An 18,810-nucleotide genomic window follows, 5' to 3' on the forward strand; every position below is an offset into this window, starting at 1 on the left:
CGTTGGATGTTCACCATAGTTTGTGTGGGTCACAGAGCTGAAATCTAGATGTCAGTCTGGCTGTGTTAGCATCCAGAGGCTCTGGGAAAGAATGGCTCCAAGCTTCTTCGGCTTGTTGGCATAATTCAGGTTCTGCAGTTGCAGGACAGAGGTCCCCATTTCCTTGCTGGCTGCCAGTCGGTGGACAGTCTCAGCTCCTAGAGGCCCCTCACTTGCCTTGCCTGCTGCAGCATTGGACTTCTTCAGAGCCAGCAATGGAGAGTCTCCCTCTCGTCCCTTTTGTACTTCATTTCAGGAAGAGTTCAGGTCCTTTTCATGGGGTGCCTGAGTAGGCCACATCCACCTAGAATAATCTCCCTATCTTAACAAATCAACTGATTTTGAACCTTAATTCCATCTGCAAAATCCCTTCGCTACAGCACCTAGATTTAGGGTTTGATTGGATAAGTGGAAGGTTTCTGTACTTCAGTAAGTAGGAATCTTGGGGGCTCTGTTAGAATTCTGCCTATTGCAAGCAGTGTCCCCACTTCAAGGACCGAAGTGTCTTAGTTCCTAAAACTCCTAAGAGAGTTTATCAGCGTTCATTTTATTTCAGTGACCTTGGTGAATGGGAAGACTACCACTTCCGTGAACAGGAATGGCACCCAGCTTCCTAAGTCCACAGTGTGGCTCTGCTACTTAGTGGTGTGACCTTGGCTGTGCTGCTCTACTTACTCTACTTCTCTGCCTCTGTTTCCCTCATCTGTAAAATAACATGGAGTTAGTGATCGTTGTTTCCTCGTAGGGTTTTTTGTTTTATAAATTTATTTTACTTATTTACTTTTGGCTGCGTTGGGTCTTCGTTCCTGCTCGCGGGCTTTCTCCAGTTGCGTCGAGGGTGGGGGCTACTCTTCGTTGCAGTGCGGTGGCTTCTCTTATTGCGGTGCATAGGCTCTACGTGCGCAGGCTTCAGTAGTTGTGGCACATGGGTTCTAGAGCGTAGGCTCAGTAGTCGTGGTGCACGGGCTTAGCTGCTCCGCGGCATGTGGGTTCTTCCCGGACTAGGGCTCAAACCCATGTCCCCTGCACTGGCAGGTGGAATCTTAACCACTGTGCCAGCAGGGAAACCCCTCTTAGGGTTTTGATGATTAGATTATTTAATACCCAGGGAACTCCAAGAACAGTGCTTGACTGTAAATTGCTTTAAAAGTGATTACTTTTTTTTTTTTAACATCTTTATTGGAGTATAATTTCTTTACAATGTTGTGTTAGTTTCTGCTTTATAACAAAGTGAATCAGTTATACATATACATATGTTCCCATATCTCTTCCCTCTTGTGTCTCCCTCCCTCCCACCCTCCCTATGCCACCCCTCTAGGTGGTCACAAACCACCTAGCTGATCTCCCTGTGCTATGCGGCTACTTCCCACTACCTATCTATTTTATGTTTGGTAGTGTATATATGTCCGTGCCACTCTCTCGCTTTGTCACAGCTTACACTTCCCCCTCCCCATATCCTCAAGTCCATGCGCTAGTAGGTCTGTGTCTTTATTCCCATCTTACCCGTAGGTTGTTCATGACTTATTTTTTTCTTCTTAGATTCCATATATATGTGTTAGCATATGGTATTTGTTTTTCTCTTTCTGACTTACTTCACTCTGTATGACAGACTCTAGGTCCATCCACCTCACTACAAATAACTCAATTTCGTTTCTTTTTATGGCTGAGTAATATTTCACTGCATATATGTGCCACGTCTTCTTTATCCATTCACCCGCTGATGGGCACTTAGGTTGCTTCCATGTCTTAGCTATTGTAAATAGAGCTGCAATGAACATTTTGGTACATGACTCTTTTTGAATTATGGTTTTCTCAGGGTATATACCCAGTAGTGGGACTGCTGGGTCGTATGGTAGTTCTATTTGTAGTTTTTTAAGGAACTTCCATACTGTTCTGCATAGTGGCTGTATCAATTTATATTCCCACCAACAGTGCAAGACTGTTCCCTTTACTCCACACCCTCTCCAGCATTTATTCTTTCTAGATTTTTTGATGACGGCCATTCTGACTGGTGTGAGATGATATCTCATTGTAGTTTTGATTTGCATTTCTCTAAGGATTAATGATGTTGAGCATTCTTCCCTGTGTTTGTTGGCAATCTGTATATCTTCTTTGGAGAAATGTCTATTTAGGTCTTCTGCCCATTTTTGGATCCAAATCCATTTTTGGAATTGTTTTTCTGTTATTGAGCTGCATGAGCTGCTTGTAAATATTGGAGATTAATCCTTTGTCAGTTGCTTCATTTGCAAATATTTTCTCCCATTCTGAGGGTTGTGTTTTGGTCTTGTTTATGGATTCCTTTGCTGTGCAAAAGCTTTGAAGTTTCATTCGGTCCCATTTGTTTATTTTTGTTTTTATATCCACTTCTCTAGGAGGTGGGTCAAAAAGGATTTGCTGTGATTTATGCTCTAGAACATTCTGCCTATGTTTTCCTCTAAAAGTTTTATAGTGTCTGGCCTTATATTTAGGTCTTAAATATATTTTGAGCTTATTTTTGTGTATGGTATTAGGGAGTGTTCTAATTTCATACTTTTACATGTACCTGTCCAGTTTTCCCAGCACCACTTATTGAAGAGGCTGTCTTTTCTCCACTGTGTATGCTTGCCTCCTTTATCAAAGATAAGGTGACCATATGTGCGTGGGTTTATCTCTGGGCTTTCTATCCTGTTCCATTGACCTATATTTCTGTTTCTGTGCCAGTACCATACTGTGTTGATTACTGTAGCTTTGTAGTATAGTCTGAAGTCAGGAAGCATGATTCCTCCAGCTCCATTTTTCGTTCTCAAGATTGCTTTGGCTATTCAGGGTCTTTTGTGTTTCCATACTAATTGTGAAATTTTTTGATCTAGTTCTGTGAAAAATGCCAGTGATAGTTTGATAGGGATTGCATTGAATCTGTAGATTGCTTTGGGTAGTAGAGTCATTTTCACAATGTTGATTCTTCCAATCCAAGAACATGGTATATCTCTCCATCTATTTGTACCATCTTTAATTTCTTGCATCAGTGTCTTATAATTTTCTGCATACAGGTCTTTGTCTCCTTAGGTAGGTTTATTCCTAGATATTTTATTCTTTTTGTTGCAATGGTAAATGGGAGTGTTTTCTTGATTTCACTTTCAGAATTTTCATCATTAGTGTATAAGAATGCCAGAGATTTCTGTGCATTAATTTTGTATCCTGCTACTTTACCAAATTCATTGATTAGCTCTAGTAGTTTTCTGGTAGCATCCTTAGGATTCTCTATGTATAGTATCATGTCATCTGCAAACAGTGACACTTTTACTTCTTCTTTTTCGATTTGGATTCCTTTTATTTCTTTTTCTTCTCTGATTGCTGTGGCTAAAACTTCCAAAACTATGTTGAATAAGAGTGGTGAGAGTCGGCAACCTTGTCTTGTTCCTGATCTTAGTGGAAATGGTTTCAGTTTTTCACCATTAAGGACGACATTGGCTGTGGGTTTGTCATATATGGCCTATACTCTGTTGAGGAAAGTTCCCTCTATGCCTACTTTCTGCAGGGTTTTTATCATAAATGGTTGTTGAATTTTGTCAAAAGCTTTCTCTTCATCTATTAAGATGATCATATGGTTTTTCTCTTTCAATTTGTTAATATGGTGTATCGCGTTGATTGATTTGCGTATATTGAAGAATCCTTGCATTCCTGGAATAAACCCCACTTGATCATGGTGTATGATCATTTTAATGTGCTGTTGGATTCTGTTTGCTAGTATTTTGTTGAGAATTTTTGCATCTATGTTCATCAGCGATATTGGCCTGTAGTTTTCTTTCTTTGTGACATCTTTGTCTGGTTTTGGTATCAGGGTGATGGTGGCTTCATAGAATGAGTTTGGGAGTCTTCCTCCCTCTGCTATATTTTGGAAGAGTTTGAGAAGGATAGGTGTTAGCTCTTCTCTAAATGTTTAATAGAATTCGCCTATGAAGCCATCTGGTCCTCTGCTTTTGTTTGTTGGAAGATTTTTAATCACAGTTTCAATTTCATTGCTTTTGATTGGTCTCTTCATATTTTCTATTTCTTCCTGGTTCAGTCTCGGCAGGTTGTGCATTTCTAAGAATTTGTCCATTTCTTCCAGGTTGTCCATTTTATTGGCATAGAGTTGCTTGTAGTAATCTCTCATGATCTTTTGTATTTTCTGCAATGTCAGTTGTTACTTCTCCTTTTTCATTTCAATTTTATTGATTTGAGTCTTATCCCTTTTTTTCTTGATGAGTCTGGCTAATGGTTTATCAATTTTGTTTGTCTTCTCAAAGAACCACTTTTAGTTTTACTGATCTTTGGTATTATTTCCTTCATTTCTTTTTCATTTATTTCTGATCTGATCTTTATGATTTCTTTTCTTCTGCTAAATTTGGTTTTTTTTGGTTCCTTCTCTAATTGCTTTAGGTGCAAGGTTAGGTTGTTTATTTGAGATGTTTCCTGTTTCTTAAGGTAGGATTGTATTGCTATAAACTTCCCTCTTAGAACTCCTTTTCTGCATCCCATAGGGTTTGGGTTGTCGTGTCTCCATTGTCATTTGTTTCTAGGTATTTTTTGATTTTCTGTTTGATTTCTTCAGTGATCACTTCGTTATTAAGTAGTGTATTGTTTAGCCTCCATGTGTTTGTATTTTTTACAGATCTTTTCCTGTAATTGATATCTAGTCTCATAGCATTGTGTTTGGAAAAGATACTTGATACGATTTCAATTTTCTTAAATTTACCGAGGCTTGATTTGTGACCCAAGGTATGATCTATCCTGGAGAATGTTCCATGAGCACTTGAGAAAAATGTGTATTCTGTTGTTTTTCGATGGAATGTCCTATAAATAGCAATTAAGTCCATTTTGTTTAATGTATAATTTAAAGCTTGTGTTTCCTTATTTAGTTTCATTTTGGATGATCTGTCCATTGGTGAAAGTGGGGTGTTAAAGTCCACTACTATGATTGTGTTACTGTCAATTTCCCCTTTTATGGATGTTAGTATTTGCCTTATGTATTGAGGTGCTCCTATGTTGGGTGCATACATATTTACAATTGTTATATCTTCTCCTTGGATAGATCCCTTGATCATTATGTAATGTCCTTCTTTGTCTCTTGTAATAGCCTTTATTTTAAAGTCTATTTCGTCTGATATAAGAATTAGTACTCCAGCTTTCTTTTGATTTCCATTTGCATGGAATATCTTTTTCTATCCCCTCAAGTTCAGTCTGTATGTGTCCCTAGGTCTGAAGTGGGTCTCTTGTAGACAGCATATATATGGGTCTTGTTTTTGTATCCATTCAGCCAGTCTGTGTCTTTTGGTGGGAGTATTTAATCCATTTACATTTAAGGTAATTATCGATATGTATGTTCCTATTACCATTTTCTTAATTGTTTTGGGTTTGTTATTGTAGGTCTTTTCCTTCTCTTGTGTTTCTTGCCCAGAGAAGTTCCTTTAGCACTTGTTGTAAAGCTGGATTGGTGGTGCTGAACTCTCTCAGCTTTTGCTTGTCTGTAAAGGTTTTAATTTCTCCATCAAATCTCAATGAGAGGGGGCTTCCCGGGTGGCGCAGTCATTGAGAATCTGCCTGCCAATGCAGGGGACACGGGTTCGAGCCCTGGTCTGGGAGGATCCCACATGCCACGGAGCAACTGGGCCCGTGAGCCACAACTACTGAGCCTGCGCGTCTGGAGCCTGTGCTCTGCAACAAGAGAGGCCGCGATAGTGAGAGGCCCGCACACTGCGATGAAGAGTGGCCCCCGCTCGCCGCAACTAGAGAAAGCCCACGCACAGAAACAAAGACCCAACACAGCAAAAATAAATTAATTAATTAATAAACTCCTACCCCCAACAACAAGAACAAAAAAAATCTCAATGAGATCCTTGCTGGGTAGAGTAATCTTTGTTGTAGGTTTTTCTCCTTCATCACTTTAAGTATGTCCTACCACTCCCTTCTGGCTTGCAGACTTTCTGCTGAAAGATCAGCTGTTCACCTTATGGGGATTACCTTGTATGTTATTTGTTGTTTTTCTCTTGCTGCTTTTAATATATTTTCTTTGTATTTAATTTTTGATAGTTTCATTAATATGTGTCTTCACGTGTTTCTCCTCGGATTTATCCTCTATGGGACTCTCTGTGCTTCCTGGACTTGATTAACTATTTCCTTTCCCATATTAGGGAAGTTTTCAACTACAATCTCTTCAAATATTTTCTCAGTCCCTTTATCTTTCTCTTCTTCTTCTGGGACCCCTATAAGTCGAATGTTGGTGTGTTTAATGTTGTCCCAGAGGTCTCTGAGACTGTCCTCAGTTCTTTTCATTCTTTTTTCTTTATTCTGCTCTGCAGTAGTTATTTCCACTATTTTACCTTCCAGGTCACTTATCCGTTCTTCTGCCTCAGTTATTCTGCTATTGATTCCTTCTAGAGTATTTTTAATTTCATTTATTGTGTTGTTCATCGTTGCTTGTTTCCTCTTTAGTTCTTCTAGGTCTTTGTTAAATGTTTCTTGCATTTTGTCTATTCTATTTCCAAGATTTTGGATCACCTTTACTATCATTTTTCTGAATTCTTTTTCAGGTAGACTGCCTATTTCCTCTTCATTTGTTAGGTCTGGTGGGTTTTTACCTTGCTCTTTCATCTGCTGTGTGTTTTTCTGTCTTCTCATTTTGCTTATCTTACTGTGTTTGGGGTCTCCGTTTTTCAGGCTGCGGGTTCGTAGTTCCCATTGTTTTTGGTGTCTGTCCCCAGTGGCTAAGGTTGGTTCAGTGGGTTGTGTAGGCTTCCTGGTGGAGGGGACTAGTGCCTGTGTTCTGGTGGATGAGGCTGCATCTTGTCTCTCTGGTGGGCAGGTCCATGTCTGGTGGTGTGTTTTGGGGTGTCTGTGGCCTTATTATGATTTTAGGCAGCCTCTCTGCTAATGGATGGGGCTGTGTTCCTGTCTTGCTAGTTGTTTGGCATAGGGTGTCCAGCACTGTAGCTTGCTGGTCGTTTAGTGAAGCTGGGTGTTGGTGATGAGATGGAGATCTTCAGGAGATTTTCGCCATTTGATATCATGTGGAGCTGGGAGCAGTGTCCTGAAGTTGGCTCTCCCACCTCTGAGGCACAGCCCTGACGCCTGGTTGCAGCAGCAAGAGCCTTTCATCCACATGGCTCAAAATAAAAGGGAGAAAGTGTACAAAGAAAGAGAATAAAATAAAATAAAGTAAGATAAAATAAAGTTATTAAAATAAAAAATAATTATTAAGAAAAAAAAATTTTTTTAAAGTAAAACAAAACAACACAAAAATGTACAGACAGAACCCTAGGACAAATGGTGAAAGCAAAGCTATACAGACAAAATCTCACACAGAAGCATACACATACACACTCACAAAAAGAGGAAAAGGGGAAAAAATCATAAATCTTGCTCTCAAAGTCCACCTCCTCTATTTGGGATGATTCGTTGTCTATTCAGGTATTCCACAGATGCAGGTACATCAAGTTGATTGTGGAGATTTAATCCGCTGCTCCTGAGGCTGCTGGGAGAGATTTCCCTTTCTCTTCTTTCTTCTCACAGCTCCCAGGGCTCAGCTTTGGATTTGGCCCCGCCTCTGCGTGTAGGTCGCCAGAGGGCGTCTGCTCTTCGCTCAGACAGGACGGGGTTAAAGGAGCCGCTGATTCGGGGGCTCTGGCTCACTCAGGTTGTGGGGAGGGAGGGGCACGGATGCAGGGCGAGCCTGCGGCGGCAGAGGCCGGCGTGACGTTGCACCAGCCTGAGGTGCGCCGTGTGTTCTCCCGTGGAAGTTGTCCCTGGATCACGGGACCCTGGCAGTGGCGGGCTGCACAGGCTCCTGGGAGGGGAGGTGTGGATAGTGACCTGTGCTTGCACACAGGCTTCTTGGTGGCAGCAGCAGCAGCCTTGGCGTCTCGTGCCCGTCTCTGTGGTCCGCGCTGATAGCCGCCGCTTGCGCCCATCTCTGGAGCTCCTTTAAGCAGTGCTCTGAATCCCCTCTCCTCGCGCACCAGGAAACGAAGAGGCAAGAAAAAGTCTCTTGCCTCTTCGGCAGGTCTAGACCTTTTCCCGGACTCCCTCCCGGCTAGCCGTGGTGCACTAGCCCCCTTCAGGCTGTGTTCATGCTGCCAACCCCAGTTATCTCCCTGGGATCCGACCGAAGCCCGAGCCTCCGCTCCCAGCCCCGCTCGCCCCGGCGGGTGAGCAGACAATCCTCTCGGGCTGGTGAGTGCTGGTCGGCACCGATCATCTGTGTGGGAATCTCTCCGCTTTGCCCTCCGCACCCCTGTTGCTGTGCTCTCCTCCACGGCTCCGAAGCCCTCCCCCTCCGCCACCCGCAGTCTCGGCCCACGAAGGGGCTTCTAATGAGTGGAAACCTCTCCTCCTTCACAGCTCCCTCCCACTGGTGCAGGTCCTGTCCCTATTTTTTTTGTCTGTTTTTTCTTGTTTCTTTTGCCCTACCCGGGTACGGGTCTTTTGGGAGGTCTGAGGTCTTCTGCCAGCGTTCAGTGGGTGTTCTATAGGAGCAGTTCCACGTGTAGATGTATTTCTGATGTATCTGTGGGGAGGAAGGTGATCTCCGCGTCTTTTCCGCCATCTTCCTCAACTTCTCTGTGTAAACTGAATTTAATTGACATCTCTCTGAACCAAACAAATGGAGATGTAATTAACACTGTTTCTGTTAACTCTAATCCTGGCTGAGGGAGGGGAGGCATCCCCATAGCTGGAGCAGGTAACAAAGTACAGAGCCACAGGGGCAAGCCAAAGTCAAGAATAATTTTTGAAAAAACAGGAGACAAAATGTGCCAGTAAATATGGTAGTCTTTCCATTTTAAAGATGGAGGAAATAAAGATCCTAAAGGCTATATATCCGAAGATAACAAAAAGTTGAATTTGAAATTTTCTATTTTGAGTTCGGTATTTTTGTCATTCACCTGTAATATTATAAATGCATGTTTAACCTGTAGAATAATCTCTGTATGTTAAGCATACTTAAATTTGTCCTTTTAGAGTCCTAAAGTGCCTCACCAACATTTTTATGGTGACAGCCGTTCTGGACTCACATGAAGTAGTTAATGAATAATACAAAGGACTGATTTTAGAATACATTCTATAGGCAATCACTGGGATTTTTACATCACTGTCCTTTTATATAATGGGAGTAAATAAATATATGAGCCAACATAAAATTATAAATGCATATTAAGGGGATGGCTTGATGCTATGTTCCCTTATATTTCCTAATAATTGCATAAATTAATAACTTCAGTTAAATAGAAATAATCTAACGTATGAAGCAGTATTTAGATTTTTAAAATTTTCATTGAGACATTTCCTCCAGTTATGTTTCATATGATACAACTGTAATGACTATTTCTCCTCTATTAGTTTTCTGTCAAGCATTTTTCCTATCTATCTATCATCTCTCTATCATCTGTCTTTCTATCATGCATCCATCTACCCTCCACTCATTCATTCAAGAAATGTGTGTTGACAGACAGAAAACAAACTTATGGTTACCAAGGGGGAAAGGGGGTGGGGGAGGGATAAATTAGGAGTTTGGGATTAGCAGATACACACTACTATATATAAAATAGATAAACAATAAGATCCTACTTTATAGCACAGGGAACTATATTCAATATCCTGTAATAAGCCATAATGGAAAAGAATATGAAAAAGAATATATATATATATGTATATATATCTGAGTCATTTTGCTGTACACCAGAAAATAACACAACATTGTAAACCAACTACATTTCAATTCAAAAAAAAAAAAGACATGTGTATTGAGTCTTTGTGATATCCCAGGCTCTATAACTTAATGAAAGAGATAAATTTGGAACTGATTACGGATCCCAAATTAAACCTTAACTTTTACCATATAGCTTTCCTTGGCCATCTCCAAGTCACCACTCCTTCCCTTGGCCTCAGGTAGCACTTATTTTCACAGGACTTTATTTAAGGATTTAATTACTGAGTTCTTTATAGAACATTTTAACTATTTCACCGCATGCTTGCCCAGACCTTATTGTCTAATGCTTGCATAGACCTTATTGTCTAATATAGTGGGTTTTTTCTGTTTTGTTTGTTTGTTTTTTGCGGTACACAGGCCTCTCTCACTGTTGTGGCCTCTCCCATTGCGGAGCACAGGCTCCGGACGCGCAGACTCAGCGGCCATGGCTCACGGGCCCAGCCTCTCCACTGCATGTGGGATCTTCCCGGACCGGGGCACAAACCCATGTCCCCTGCATCGGCAGGCAGACTCTCAACCACTGCGCCACAAGGGAAACCCTAATGTAGTGTTTTTATATCTAGATGCTTTACCACCTGCTGATAGAAGAGTATTTTCAAGAGTGATGAATCAACTGGGTTGATGCCATAGTTACAAAGACGATTCCTCCCACTCCTCCTGTTCTTTCTCTTGTATTTCCAGGTCTACTAGAGTGTCAGACAGATAGCTGGTGCCTAACAAATGCCCAGAGAGTGAATCAGTGAGTAAGAGATGAATTACCTCTTCTCCCTCCTCATCCTCTCCGTTATACTTATTAGTACTTTCCTTACAACAGATACTTTTGATGGAGCTGTTTTTAGGAGGCACAGTTTTCAATCTATAGAATTTTTCCAGTGGTCTCAAAAGTTTGTAGAATGAAGAAAGCATTGAACGAATAAACGAATGAAAAACTCATTCCTGTATTTTTCTCGCCAACAATTTGGAGATTGTGACACACATAAAAGCTTAAAAATTTCACAGCAAAATTTTGCTTTTAACCAGTTGGGATGCAAGTGATGATTTCAGGTATATGGTGCATACTAAGCATTCAATAAATGGCACCTATGACCAAAGTCCTGAACAATGTCACCCTATAAGGAAGGCTCCTAGTATTTCTGGGAGCTAAAGCACACCGTAGAAGGATCATGCTTGGGGTAGAGCTGCAGCTACCAATAACTTCAAATGTCCCCAACGCCCCACCACACATACACCAAAAAGCAAGTTCCACAGTGGCAGAGACTTGGCCTGTTAGTTTTGCTGTGGAATCCTAAGGGCCCAGCACATAGTAGGCCCTCAATAAATATTTGTTGAGTGAATGAAGAGATACTCTGCAGAAGCGTTTAAGAAGTGTCCAGTGTATGTAGTCATTCTCCTGGCTTTCCCTCCCTCTACCCACATATGTTCAAAATCTCAGGCCCTATCCCTGAACTACTAAATCACAATTTGCATTTTAACACGATTCCCTTGATTCTTCACATGCATCCTGATTATGAGAAGCACTCCTATAAGACACATCAAGTTCACTTTCCTGCCCCCCCACCAACTGATAAAACTTCTGAACCCAAACTAATGCCACATTCAAGTTTATACGGCTGGTTGCTTGTAGGGTCACTGTTTTTGAAAACTAAGAACTGGAGTCAGATGCTAGGATTTGATCTCTCTCAGCCTCTTTCTTTTCCCCCTTTCTTCCTCCCCATTTGCTCCCTCTCTGGCAATGAAGTCATATTACACAGAGGAACAGGACACAGTCAAAATTTCTATGCTAATTTACTTTTTTTTTTTTTTTTTTTTACTGTTAAAGAATATTAGCCAGGGCAGACTGAAAAGCAAAATAGTCATCTCCTGTTTTTACACACCTTGCTGCCTCTTTGCACTCTGCATGACCTCCTTACACTTCCTTGTGAATCTTCTGGAAGAGACAAGACTCAATATTTTCTGAGTATCTGGCTTACGCAGGTGCACTAGGTCACGCTTACTCATTTAATCTTTATGCCAACAAGAAATATAGTCATGGGAGGGGAGCACGGAGTCAGGTTCACTGTCAGCTCCCATCAACATGTCCTCCAAAGCTTGTACTTTTCAATGACATTCTCAATGTTCATTATTATCATGACTACTGAGCAGAATATGAAGAAAATATGTTAGAGACGTGAAAAACAAAAAGGCAGCTCAGAGACCTTTGGAGAAAATTGTCAGGGAGTATAGCCGTGTTTTACAGGTTAGCTCCAATCTAAACAATATCCCAAGGTCTTACCCAAGCCCATTCTCTGCTTCCATTTCCAGCATTTTCAAACTCAGCTACCTCGCTGATAACAAACCTAAGAGACAGTTAGCCACTATCCTTTTCTGGCACAGGACACTGGGGCTCCAATGGACTTAGCTTCTTGCCCAAGATTGCAGAAACTTTTCGCTTTTCTGATTCTCAATAGTCCTTTCCATTCTGCCATCATGTCAAGTCTTCTGTTGGCAACTCAGCACTGCTTCCGCTGTTACGTGCTCCCCCTTACATCCTAAAGACAGGAAGCCTGAGGTGTACGTTCCCACAGATCTCGGCCAGCAGTTTTCAGTGTAAGAACCCACTAAATACTCGAGATACACGTCTTTCAGATATCACATTAGTGAAGCTGTCTTATCGTGTCCTACTGGGTGGCACATGATCTTTATTTGCCGAATTACTGATGATAATACTGATCATTTGAGTAAGATGGTGCCTGCTCGGTTTCTCCACTGTAAAGTTCCTTTTCTTCTTTGTAATTAGTAAGTATTGGTGTGGAAATATCTGGAGATTGTGTAAATATCCTGTTCCCTATATGTCCCTTGGCTGAATAACTTGAATGTTTGCCAAATGCCAATTTTTTATTTTCATTTTTCCTCCTACATTTATTCACAGGCATTCTACTGGAAGTAAAAGCTTTACCTTATCTGTGTGGAATCATGGATTCATATTTTATTCAATGGATTATAATCTATTGTTATCTTTTTTAAAAAAAATCCAAAATCATGGGATTTGGATGAAAGTAACTGGGATTACTGGGCATCCTGTATTTCTGCAACTTCCCGACTCCATGAAAGCAAGTAGAAAAACCAAGAGCCAGCAACAGCCTTCCCTGACCTTTGTTTGCCCAACACCTCCAAATGTCTTTTAAGCATCTAAATCCTTCTATTAATTCCCTTCCTGTCAGCATGCCTAGAATAGTTTCTATTTTTCTCATCAATCCCTCACTAAGACAAACGTAAGGACAGCCTTTCACTCCTGTCCTTGAGCAGCCATTCTATCCTAGACATCATTCTCTATAAAAGCACCCATATTTATAAATATTTATTTATTTGTCAGCTTCTCCTTTATAAACTAAATTATTTCATGGTAGAGGTCATAACATAAATTTTGTTATCACTATTCCTAGCACATAGAAGATGCTTGATAACTAGCAGTTGACTGAATGGACCAAGCTCATACTACTTAGAAAAGAAATATTTCATTACTAAATACCACTTACCTATTTCCAGGATTGGTTCCTTTCAAGAAATGCACACGCAGAATGGGATCACTGAGATAAGAATGGTCCTAAGCACTGAAACTCCAGTGAAGAGATTGAAGGATAGAGTAGGGGTATATGAGGAATTAAAGGAAAATTTCTCTTGTCTGAAAGCTACTGGAACAACCAGAGATACAACATCCCTAGGTCAAGGGAATGGCTTCTGTTGCTATTCTTTAAAGTTGGCTTTAAGTATATTAAGGGATCCTAATGATTTTATTGAATGTCCTTTTATATATCCATAGCCCAGGTCATATCCTACATCTGTTTTTCTTTCTCTCATAACTGTGTGTGTGTTGTTTGTTTGGTTTTTTTGTTTGTTTGTTTCTTTGTTTTTGCAGTACACGGGCCTCTCACTGTTGTGGCCTCTCCCGTTGCGGAGCAACAGGCTCCGGACGCACAGGCTCAGCGGCCATGGCTCACGGGCCTAGCCACTCCGCGGCATGTGGGATCTTCCCGGACCGGGGCACGAACCCGTGTCCCCTGCATCGGCAGGCGGACTCTCAACCACTGCGCCACCAGGGAAGCCCTGTGTGTGTTTTTTTTAACCGATGTTTCATGATTCTTCCTGACTCACATCTGAACCCAATGGTTTATACTCTTATTGAAGGACAATAATCTCAGATATTCACGTATGTATTTTGTTACAGGTATATAACTGAAATGTCTTTCCTTTACCATTCTGCCACACTTTATCCCAAATAGACCATTCTATACTCATATACTCAGAGAAGAAATATAACAGGAAAACAGTTTCTGATCACCATGGACTTTGTTTCAAAACGTCAGATGAAAGAAAATTGTGGGGTGGGAAAAAGGTAATAGCAGTGTGGCACATCTAGGCAGGAGGCACCACTAAAGCCTCACCAGTTTGTGTGTTCAAAGTCAAGAGTTTGAGCCTAAAAGGCCATGCTTACTAGGGGCTCGTCATACCATGATTGCCTATGTGGACACATAACTTGATGAACAGAGGAAGTCTCCCACCAAAAGCTGGGTGGATAATCTGTTAGATTCTAGAGCCTTAGCACATCCTGAAACAATTAAATTTCACTTCCCTACAGACTAATGGAATGGGCTTTTGAGCCAGAAATAAAATCAACTTACAGCAATAAAATGTTACATTTAACACACCCTGAATTTGTAGATTGAGAATCACACCTGCTACAAAATCAAGAACTCAGGCTGTTACTTAAAGAGATGCGCTATATCATAATTCTCAGTCCAAAACTACCAGATTTGGGGCTTTGCAACCATTCCACTCAGTTGGAAACAAAGAATGGCTTAATCCATGACTGGCTGCAGCTTGACCAGCACTAGAAGGAAATAACCAACAGGTGGAGCAACAGAGGGTCTCTTGGTTTAAATGGAAGAAATAACAACACAAGTCCAAATTATCATAGAAGAAAAAGAATCAAGTAAAACTTTGGCAATCAGTTAGTCAATGAACTTCCAAATTCAAAATAAGGATTTACAGGCTATTTATGAATATAATACCTGTCATTAAAACAATGATTATTAATGCTGAGCCCTGTTGTAAATGATTTAACGCACATAATCATGACCACAAGCCTACAAAGTAGGTTATATTAGTCCCATTTTACAGACAAAGATATCGAGATACATAAGGATTATGTGACTCACCCAAGGTCGTGATGATGGTGAGTAGCAGCTCTGACTTGAACCCAGTCATTCTAGCTCAGAGTCCAACTTGACCACCATGCAATGCTGTCTTTGCCCACAAAAGCTCAACTATTTTGAATGGGATAACCCCAAAGGAAGAGGTTATCAAGTCCACTCCCTTTATTTTAAAGATGACGAAACAGTACCAAAGAGGATTAAGACATTTGCTCAGTGTCCTATGGCTCGATATATCACTCATCTTTGTTTTATGACAAATAATACTCATTGTCAATCAAATTAATCATTTTGCTTTTAACGTTTCCCAAAGGGCAAATCAAAAGTTTAAAACCCAGCCTTTTACAACCTTCCAGGAATTGTACCTCAGCTTCTCTAGAGCTGATATGAGACGTGAGGGACAGGAGGCCAAGTAGTCTCAGAGGCCAGGTAAAGCACCCTGATGGATCATCTCCAGGTGGCAGGAAGCAAAATGGTACCAAGAAGCCACTTAACAGTGGAGCAGGCAAAGAGCTCAGAAAGAGGAAACCCAGGGACTTTACTGTGGTCATTCAAGAATCAGGAAATTTGATTCTGAGCAATTTTTTCCTCTACTCTTATTGAAATACCTAGAATTAGAAACCTCTACTTCGGAAATATGATCTTTATGCTGTTCTATTTAGGTTCCATCAATTTCAAAATAATATTCCTATGGAAAATACTTCATGCTCCCAGAAGCAATGAAATCACTGTGATTTTCCCTTGTCCTTTAGTAAAGGTTAGCATGTAACTGTACCATCTCCTTGGCAGGTCCAAAGTCCCCATGACAAAGCATGATTAAAATAAATAAGGCCCACTTCTGTCTCCTGAAGAAGAATGATCTAATTGTGGGCAGATTTTTAAAAAATCCATCATGGAGGTAAGATGTTGCAGTAAGAAATCTGTTTTATTTAGCTCACTGGGCATTCAGAGACCTTGCGTCCTAATCCCCTTCACCTTGGTTGTGTTGACATGTCCTGTCATTGATAAACTCAGACCTGCATTATAACAACCGCTGAAAGCTGAATCAGACGATATTAGAAAAAAATGTCACTCACTGGCTTCTAACCTTTTCAACCCTTATTTCTATTTCCATCCTAGGAATAGTCTCACTGCTTGTACAAAAAAAAGATGATGATAAATAAGAGGAATCTGTCCACTTATAAAGACATGCTTAAGAGTGAAAACAGAGGTAAGCAAGTATTGAACTTTTGTTGAGAAGGCTGCTGACAAAGCCCCCAAAACAAGGTCATTTAAGAAAGACTTCAGTTGAGGAACTGTGCCTGAGCAGGAAGAAAATAAAATGAAAATCCTTGGTACCAGAACCCTACATTGTTTTAAGTTAAGAGAGAAAATGTGCTGTATACATGGAATGTATCTCTAGTGTGATTATAAGGGTCCTCTTTATTAAATCAGAAAAGAAATAACAGATTTGAAAATTAAAGTAAAAGGCCCAGAGAGAAGAAACACATGTTTAAGTTTTTAGACATCTACTTGAAGTTGAATGCTCTCTAACACATTCATTAAATTTCAATTAAATTGAATTTGGCATGGAAAATAAACTAATAAAATGGTTAGTGTTGTCCAAAAAGACACTAAAAGAGAGGCATGAATTCATGATCAACCTAATCAGATTACATCTCTTTTCACTTTCCCTTTGAAGGAGCCTGGCTCTGGGGACCTTACACAACCAGGCAGACAACTAACCTTGACGTGCTTTCAGACAATCTATGGAACAAAGCATAGAGTACATGAGAGGCAGTGAGCAGCTCACTCCTGGCCCTTAAGGTTTTCCAGTACCTACCACCCTGGCATATGATGATGTGGGACTTACCGCATTAAAATTGGGGAAGAGGTTGACTGCGGCCGCAGTGTCAAGAGGAAAGGGAAGAAACGGTTTAATATCCAGCGATGGTTGCAAAGGAGGGGCTGGTGGACGGACCAGGGCTGGGAGAGCGGGGCTCTGGCATGTACCACCTGCACAGAGGAGAACAAAGGGAGCGATCAGGGACATGGTGCATATTAAACACACAACACACAAACACCAAGGTCTCTTTTGAGACCAAAAGGCCAGCTTTATGGGTCACTGGAAAAAACAAGACATGGAGTGTATTGACCTCAACTGGGAACCGGCCAACGAGCAGATGTGCCATTAAGCAGAGAAAACCAGTTGAGCCGCTCCTTTTTCCCTCTTGGATTAAAACTATCTGGTTACATAAGGAATTGTTAACATTTCAAACATTTCATACTCCCCAATCCATCCTTCTTTTCCTGCCTACAACCCGGGACTGAGTCAGCTACAAATCTATAAGCAACATCCCTTGATTCAAAGGGAAAACCCCTCCAATGCTCCCCCATCCCTCTTTGAAAACTAACTCCTGCTCAAAATATACATGCAGTCTGAGGGATTCTTTTACAGAACTGCTCTTTTCCACCGCATCCAAAACTCTGGCAGCAAGATGACACGAACCTGGCACAGAAAAGAAACTTAACGCAAATGCAGGCAGCTGTACCTTACTTCCCTGGCAACTGGAGGGTTAAAACCAGCAAATCCAGCTACATATCATGTGATCCCTGAGCTATTTAGCACCCCTGTGGCTTTAAACATTCAAGACTAGCTGCCCCCTTCCTTCCCAGTCATAAGTAGGTGGAATTTAGAAGGTCACCAATGAGCAGGCAATGGAATATTATGGCAACACAGACAGCTCCCTTGCATACCAGTGGGCAAAGGCTGTTTGCAAGGGACTCCTACCTCTGCCCCCTGTTCTAGGATTCCACTGCATTCAGAAGCTGAAAGGAGCCCATCTCCCAGTTATGTCTCTCATACTTTGGTAACATTCCAAAGCATCAATTGGCTGTTAATTAAAGGCTGTTTGAATCCTAGGAAACTGTTAAAATATGCCAGCATTCTTCTAATCTGAGAGGCAAGCAATGGACTGTAAAAACCTGCTGGTGAGAATCCAAGAAGCATGAGGAAAACAAAATGCACTAGAATTATTCCTTTCTCATGGAAAAGAATTCCAGGAGACAGAAAAGAGAAGATGGTAGAGTAGGAGGATGTGAAGTTTGCATCTCCTGACAACTAGGGCACCTACCAGGTTCTGGTGCAGGACCTCAGACACCTAAGGGGACAAGGGGAACCCCCGAGTGAGTGGGTAGGATGTGGAGTGAAGTGAGAGGGGAGGAGAAGTAGAGGCGGGAGGGGACCAATACACCTAAGGGGCCGTTGGGGGAGGGGAGGGGCCCACTGACTACGAGGGGATCAGGGGGACATGGAGAGATGTTCGGGGGATCAGAGGATCAGAAGGGAACATGGCCAGCATCTCCTCTGCCCACTCGGGTCCTGGACTAAACCTCTGCACACCAAGGCCCCCTCCAGCTGTGTGGTGCTGAGCCTAAGCCCTGCCCCCCACACCCCTAGGGCCTTTTCTGGCTGCTTGGGTCCTAAGCCTAGGTCTGCCCCCCACCTAAGCCCTGCCACCCCGCCTAAGCCCCACCCCACCTAAGCCCCACCCTGCCTAGGCCCTGCCCCCACCTAAACTCCACTTCCCACATCTACGGCCTTTTCCGGCCTTTTTTTTATTGTTTTTTTCTTGCTATTGTGGTTCTCTTTTACCTTGTTGTTGTTTCATTTATACGTTTATTTTTTATAACATATTTTTTATTTTTCTAATTTTATTTTACTTTTATTCTTTGTTATTGTTCTATTCCTTTTTTTCTTTGGCTGTGCCACCTGGCTTGTGTGATCTTGGTTCCCAGGCCGGGGGTTTGGCCCGAGCTCCTGTGGTGGGAGCTCTGAGTCCAAACCGCTGGACTAACAGAGAACCTCAGACCCCAGGG

The 18,810-nt window shown here is 41.6% G+C and overlaps 1 protein-coding gene and 1 long non-coding RNA gene across 2 annotated transcripts in view; both read right to left on the reverse strand.

Annotated features, from left to right (window-relative positions):
* The window catches only part of ZNF385D (zinc finger protein 385D), a 246,355-nt gene extending 228,581 nt beyond the window's left edge, over positions 1 to 17,774 (reverse strand). The window contains exon 1 of the mRNA XM_022554708.2: positions 16,805 to 17,774. Within this exon, the coding sequence (XP_022410416.2) occupies positions 16,805 to 16,984 (180 nt within the window). The 5' untranslated portion in view covers positions 16,985 to 17,774. The remainder of the gene's footprint in view (positions 1 to 16,804) is intronic.
* The window catches only part of LOC149749453 (uncharacterized), a 93,569-nt gene continuing 91,617 nt past the window's right edge, over positions 16,859 to 18,810 (reverse strand). Inside the window, exon 2 of the long non-coding RNA XR_016393145.1 lies at positions 16,859 to 16,947. This is a non-coding gene — a long non-coding RNA (uncharacterized LOC149749453). The remainder of the gene's footprint in view (positions 16,948 to 18,810) is intronic.

The sequence above is a fragment of the Delphinapterus leucas genome, chromosome 4, assembly GCF_059928025.1.
Source record: "Delphinapterus leucas isolate spDelLeu-1000000601 "Yukka" chromosome 4, BTC_Dleu_Yukka2, whole genome shotgun sequence".
Taxonomy (NCBI): Eukaryota; Metazoa; Chordata; class Mammalia; order Artiodactyla; family Monodontidae; genus Delphinapterus; species Delphinapterus leucas.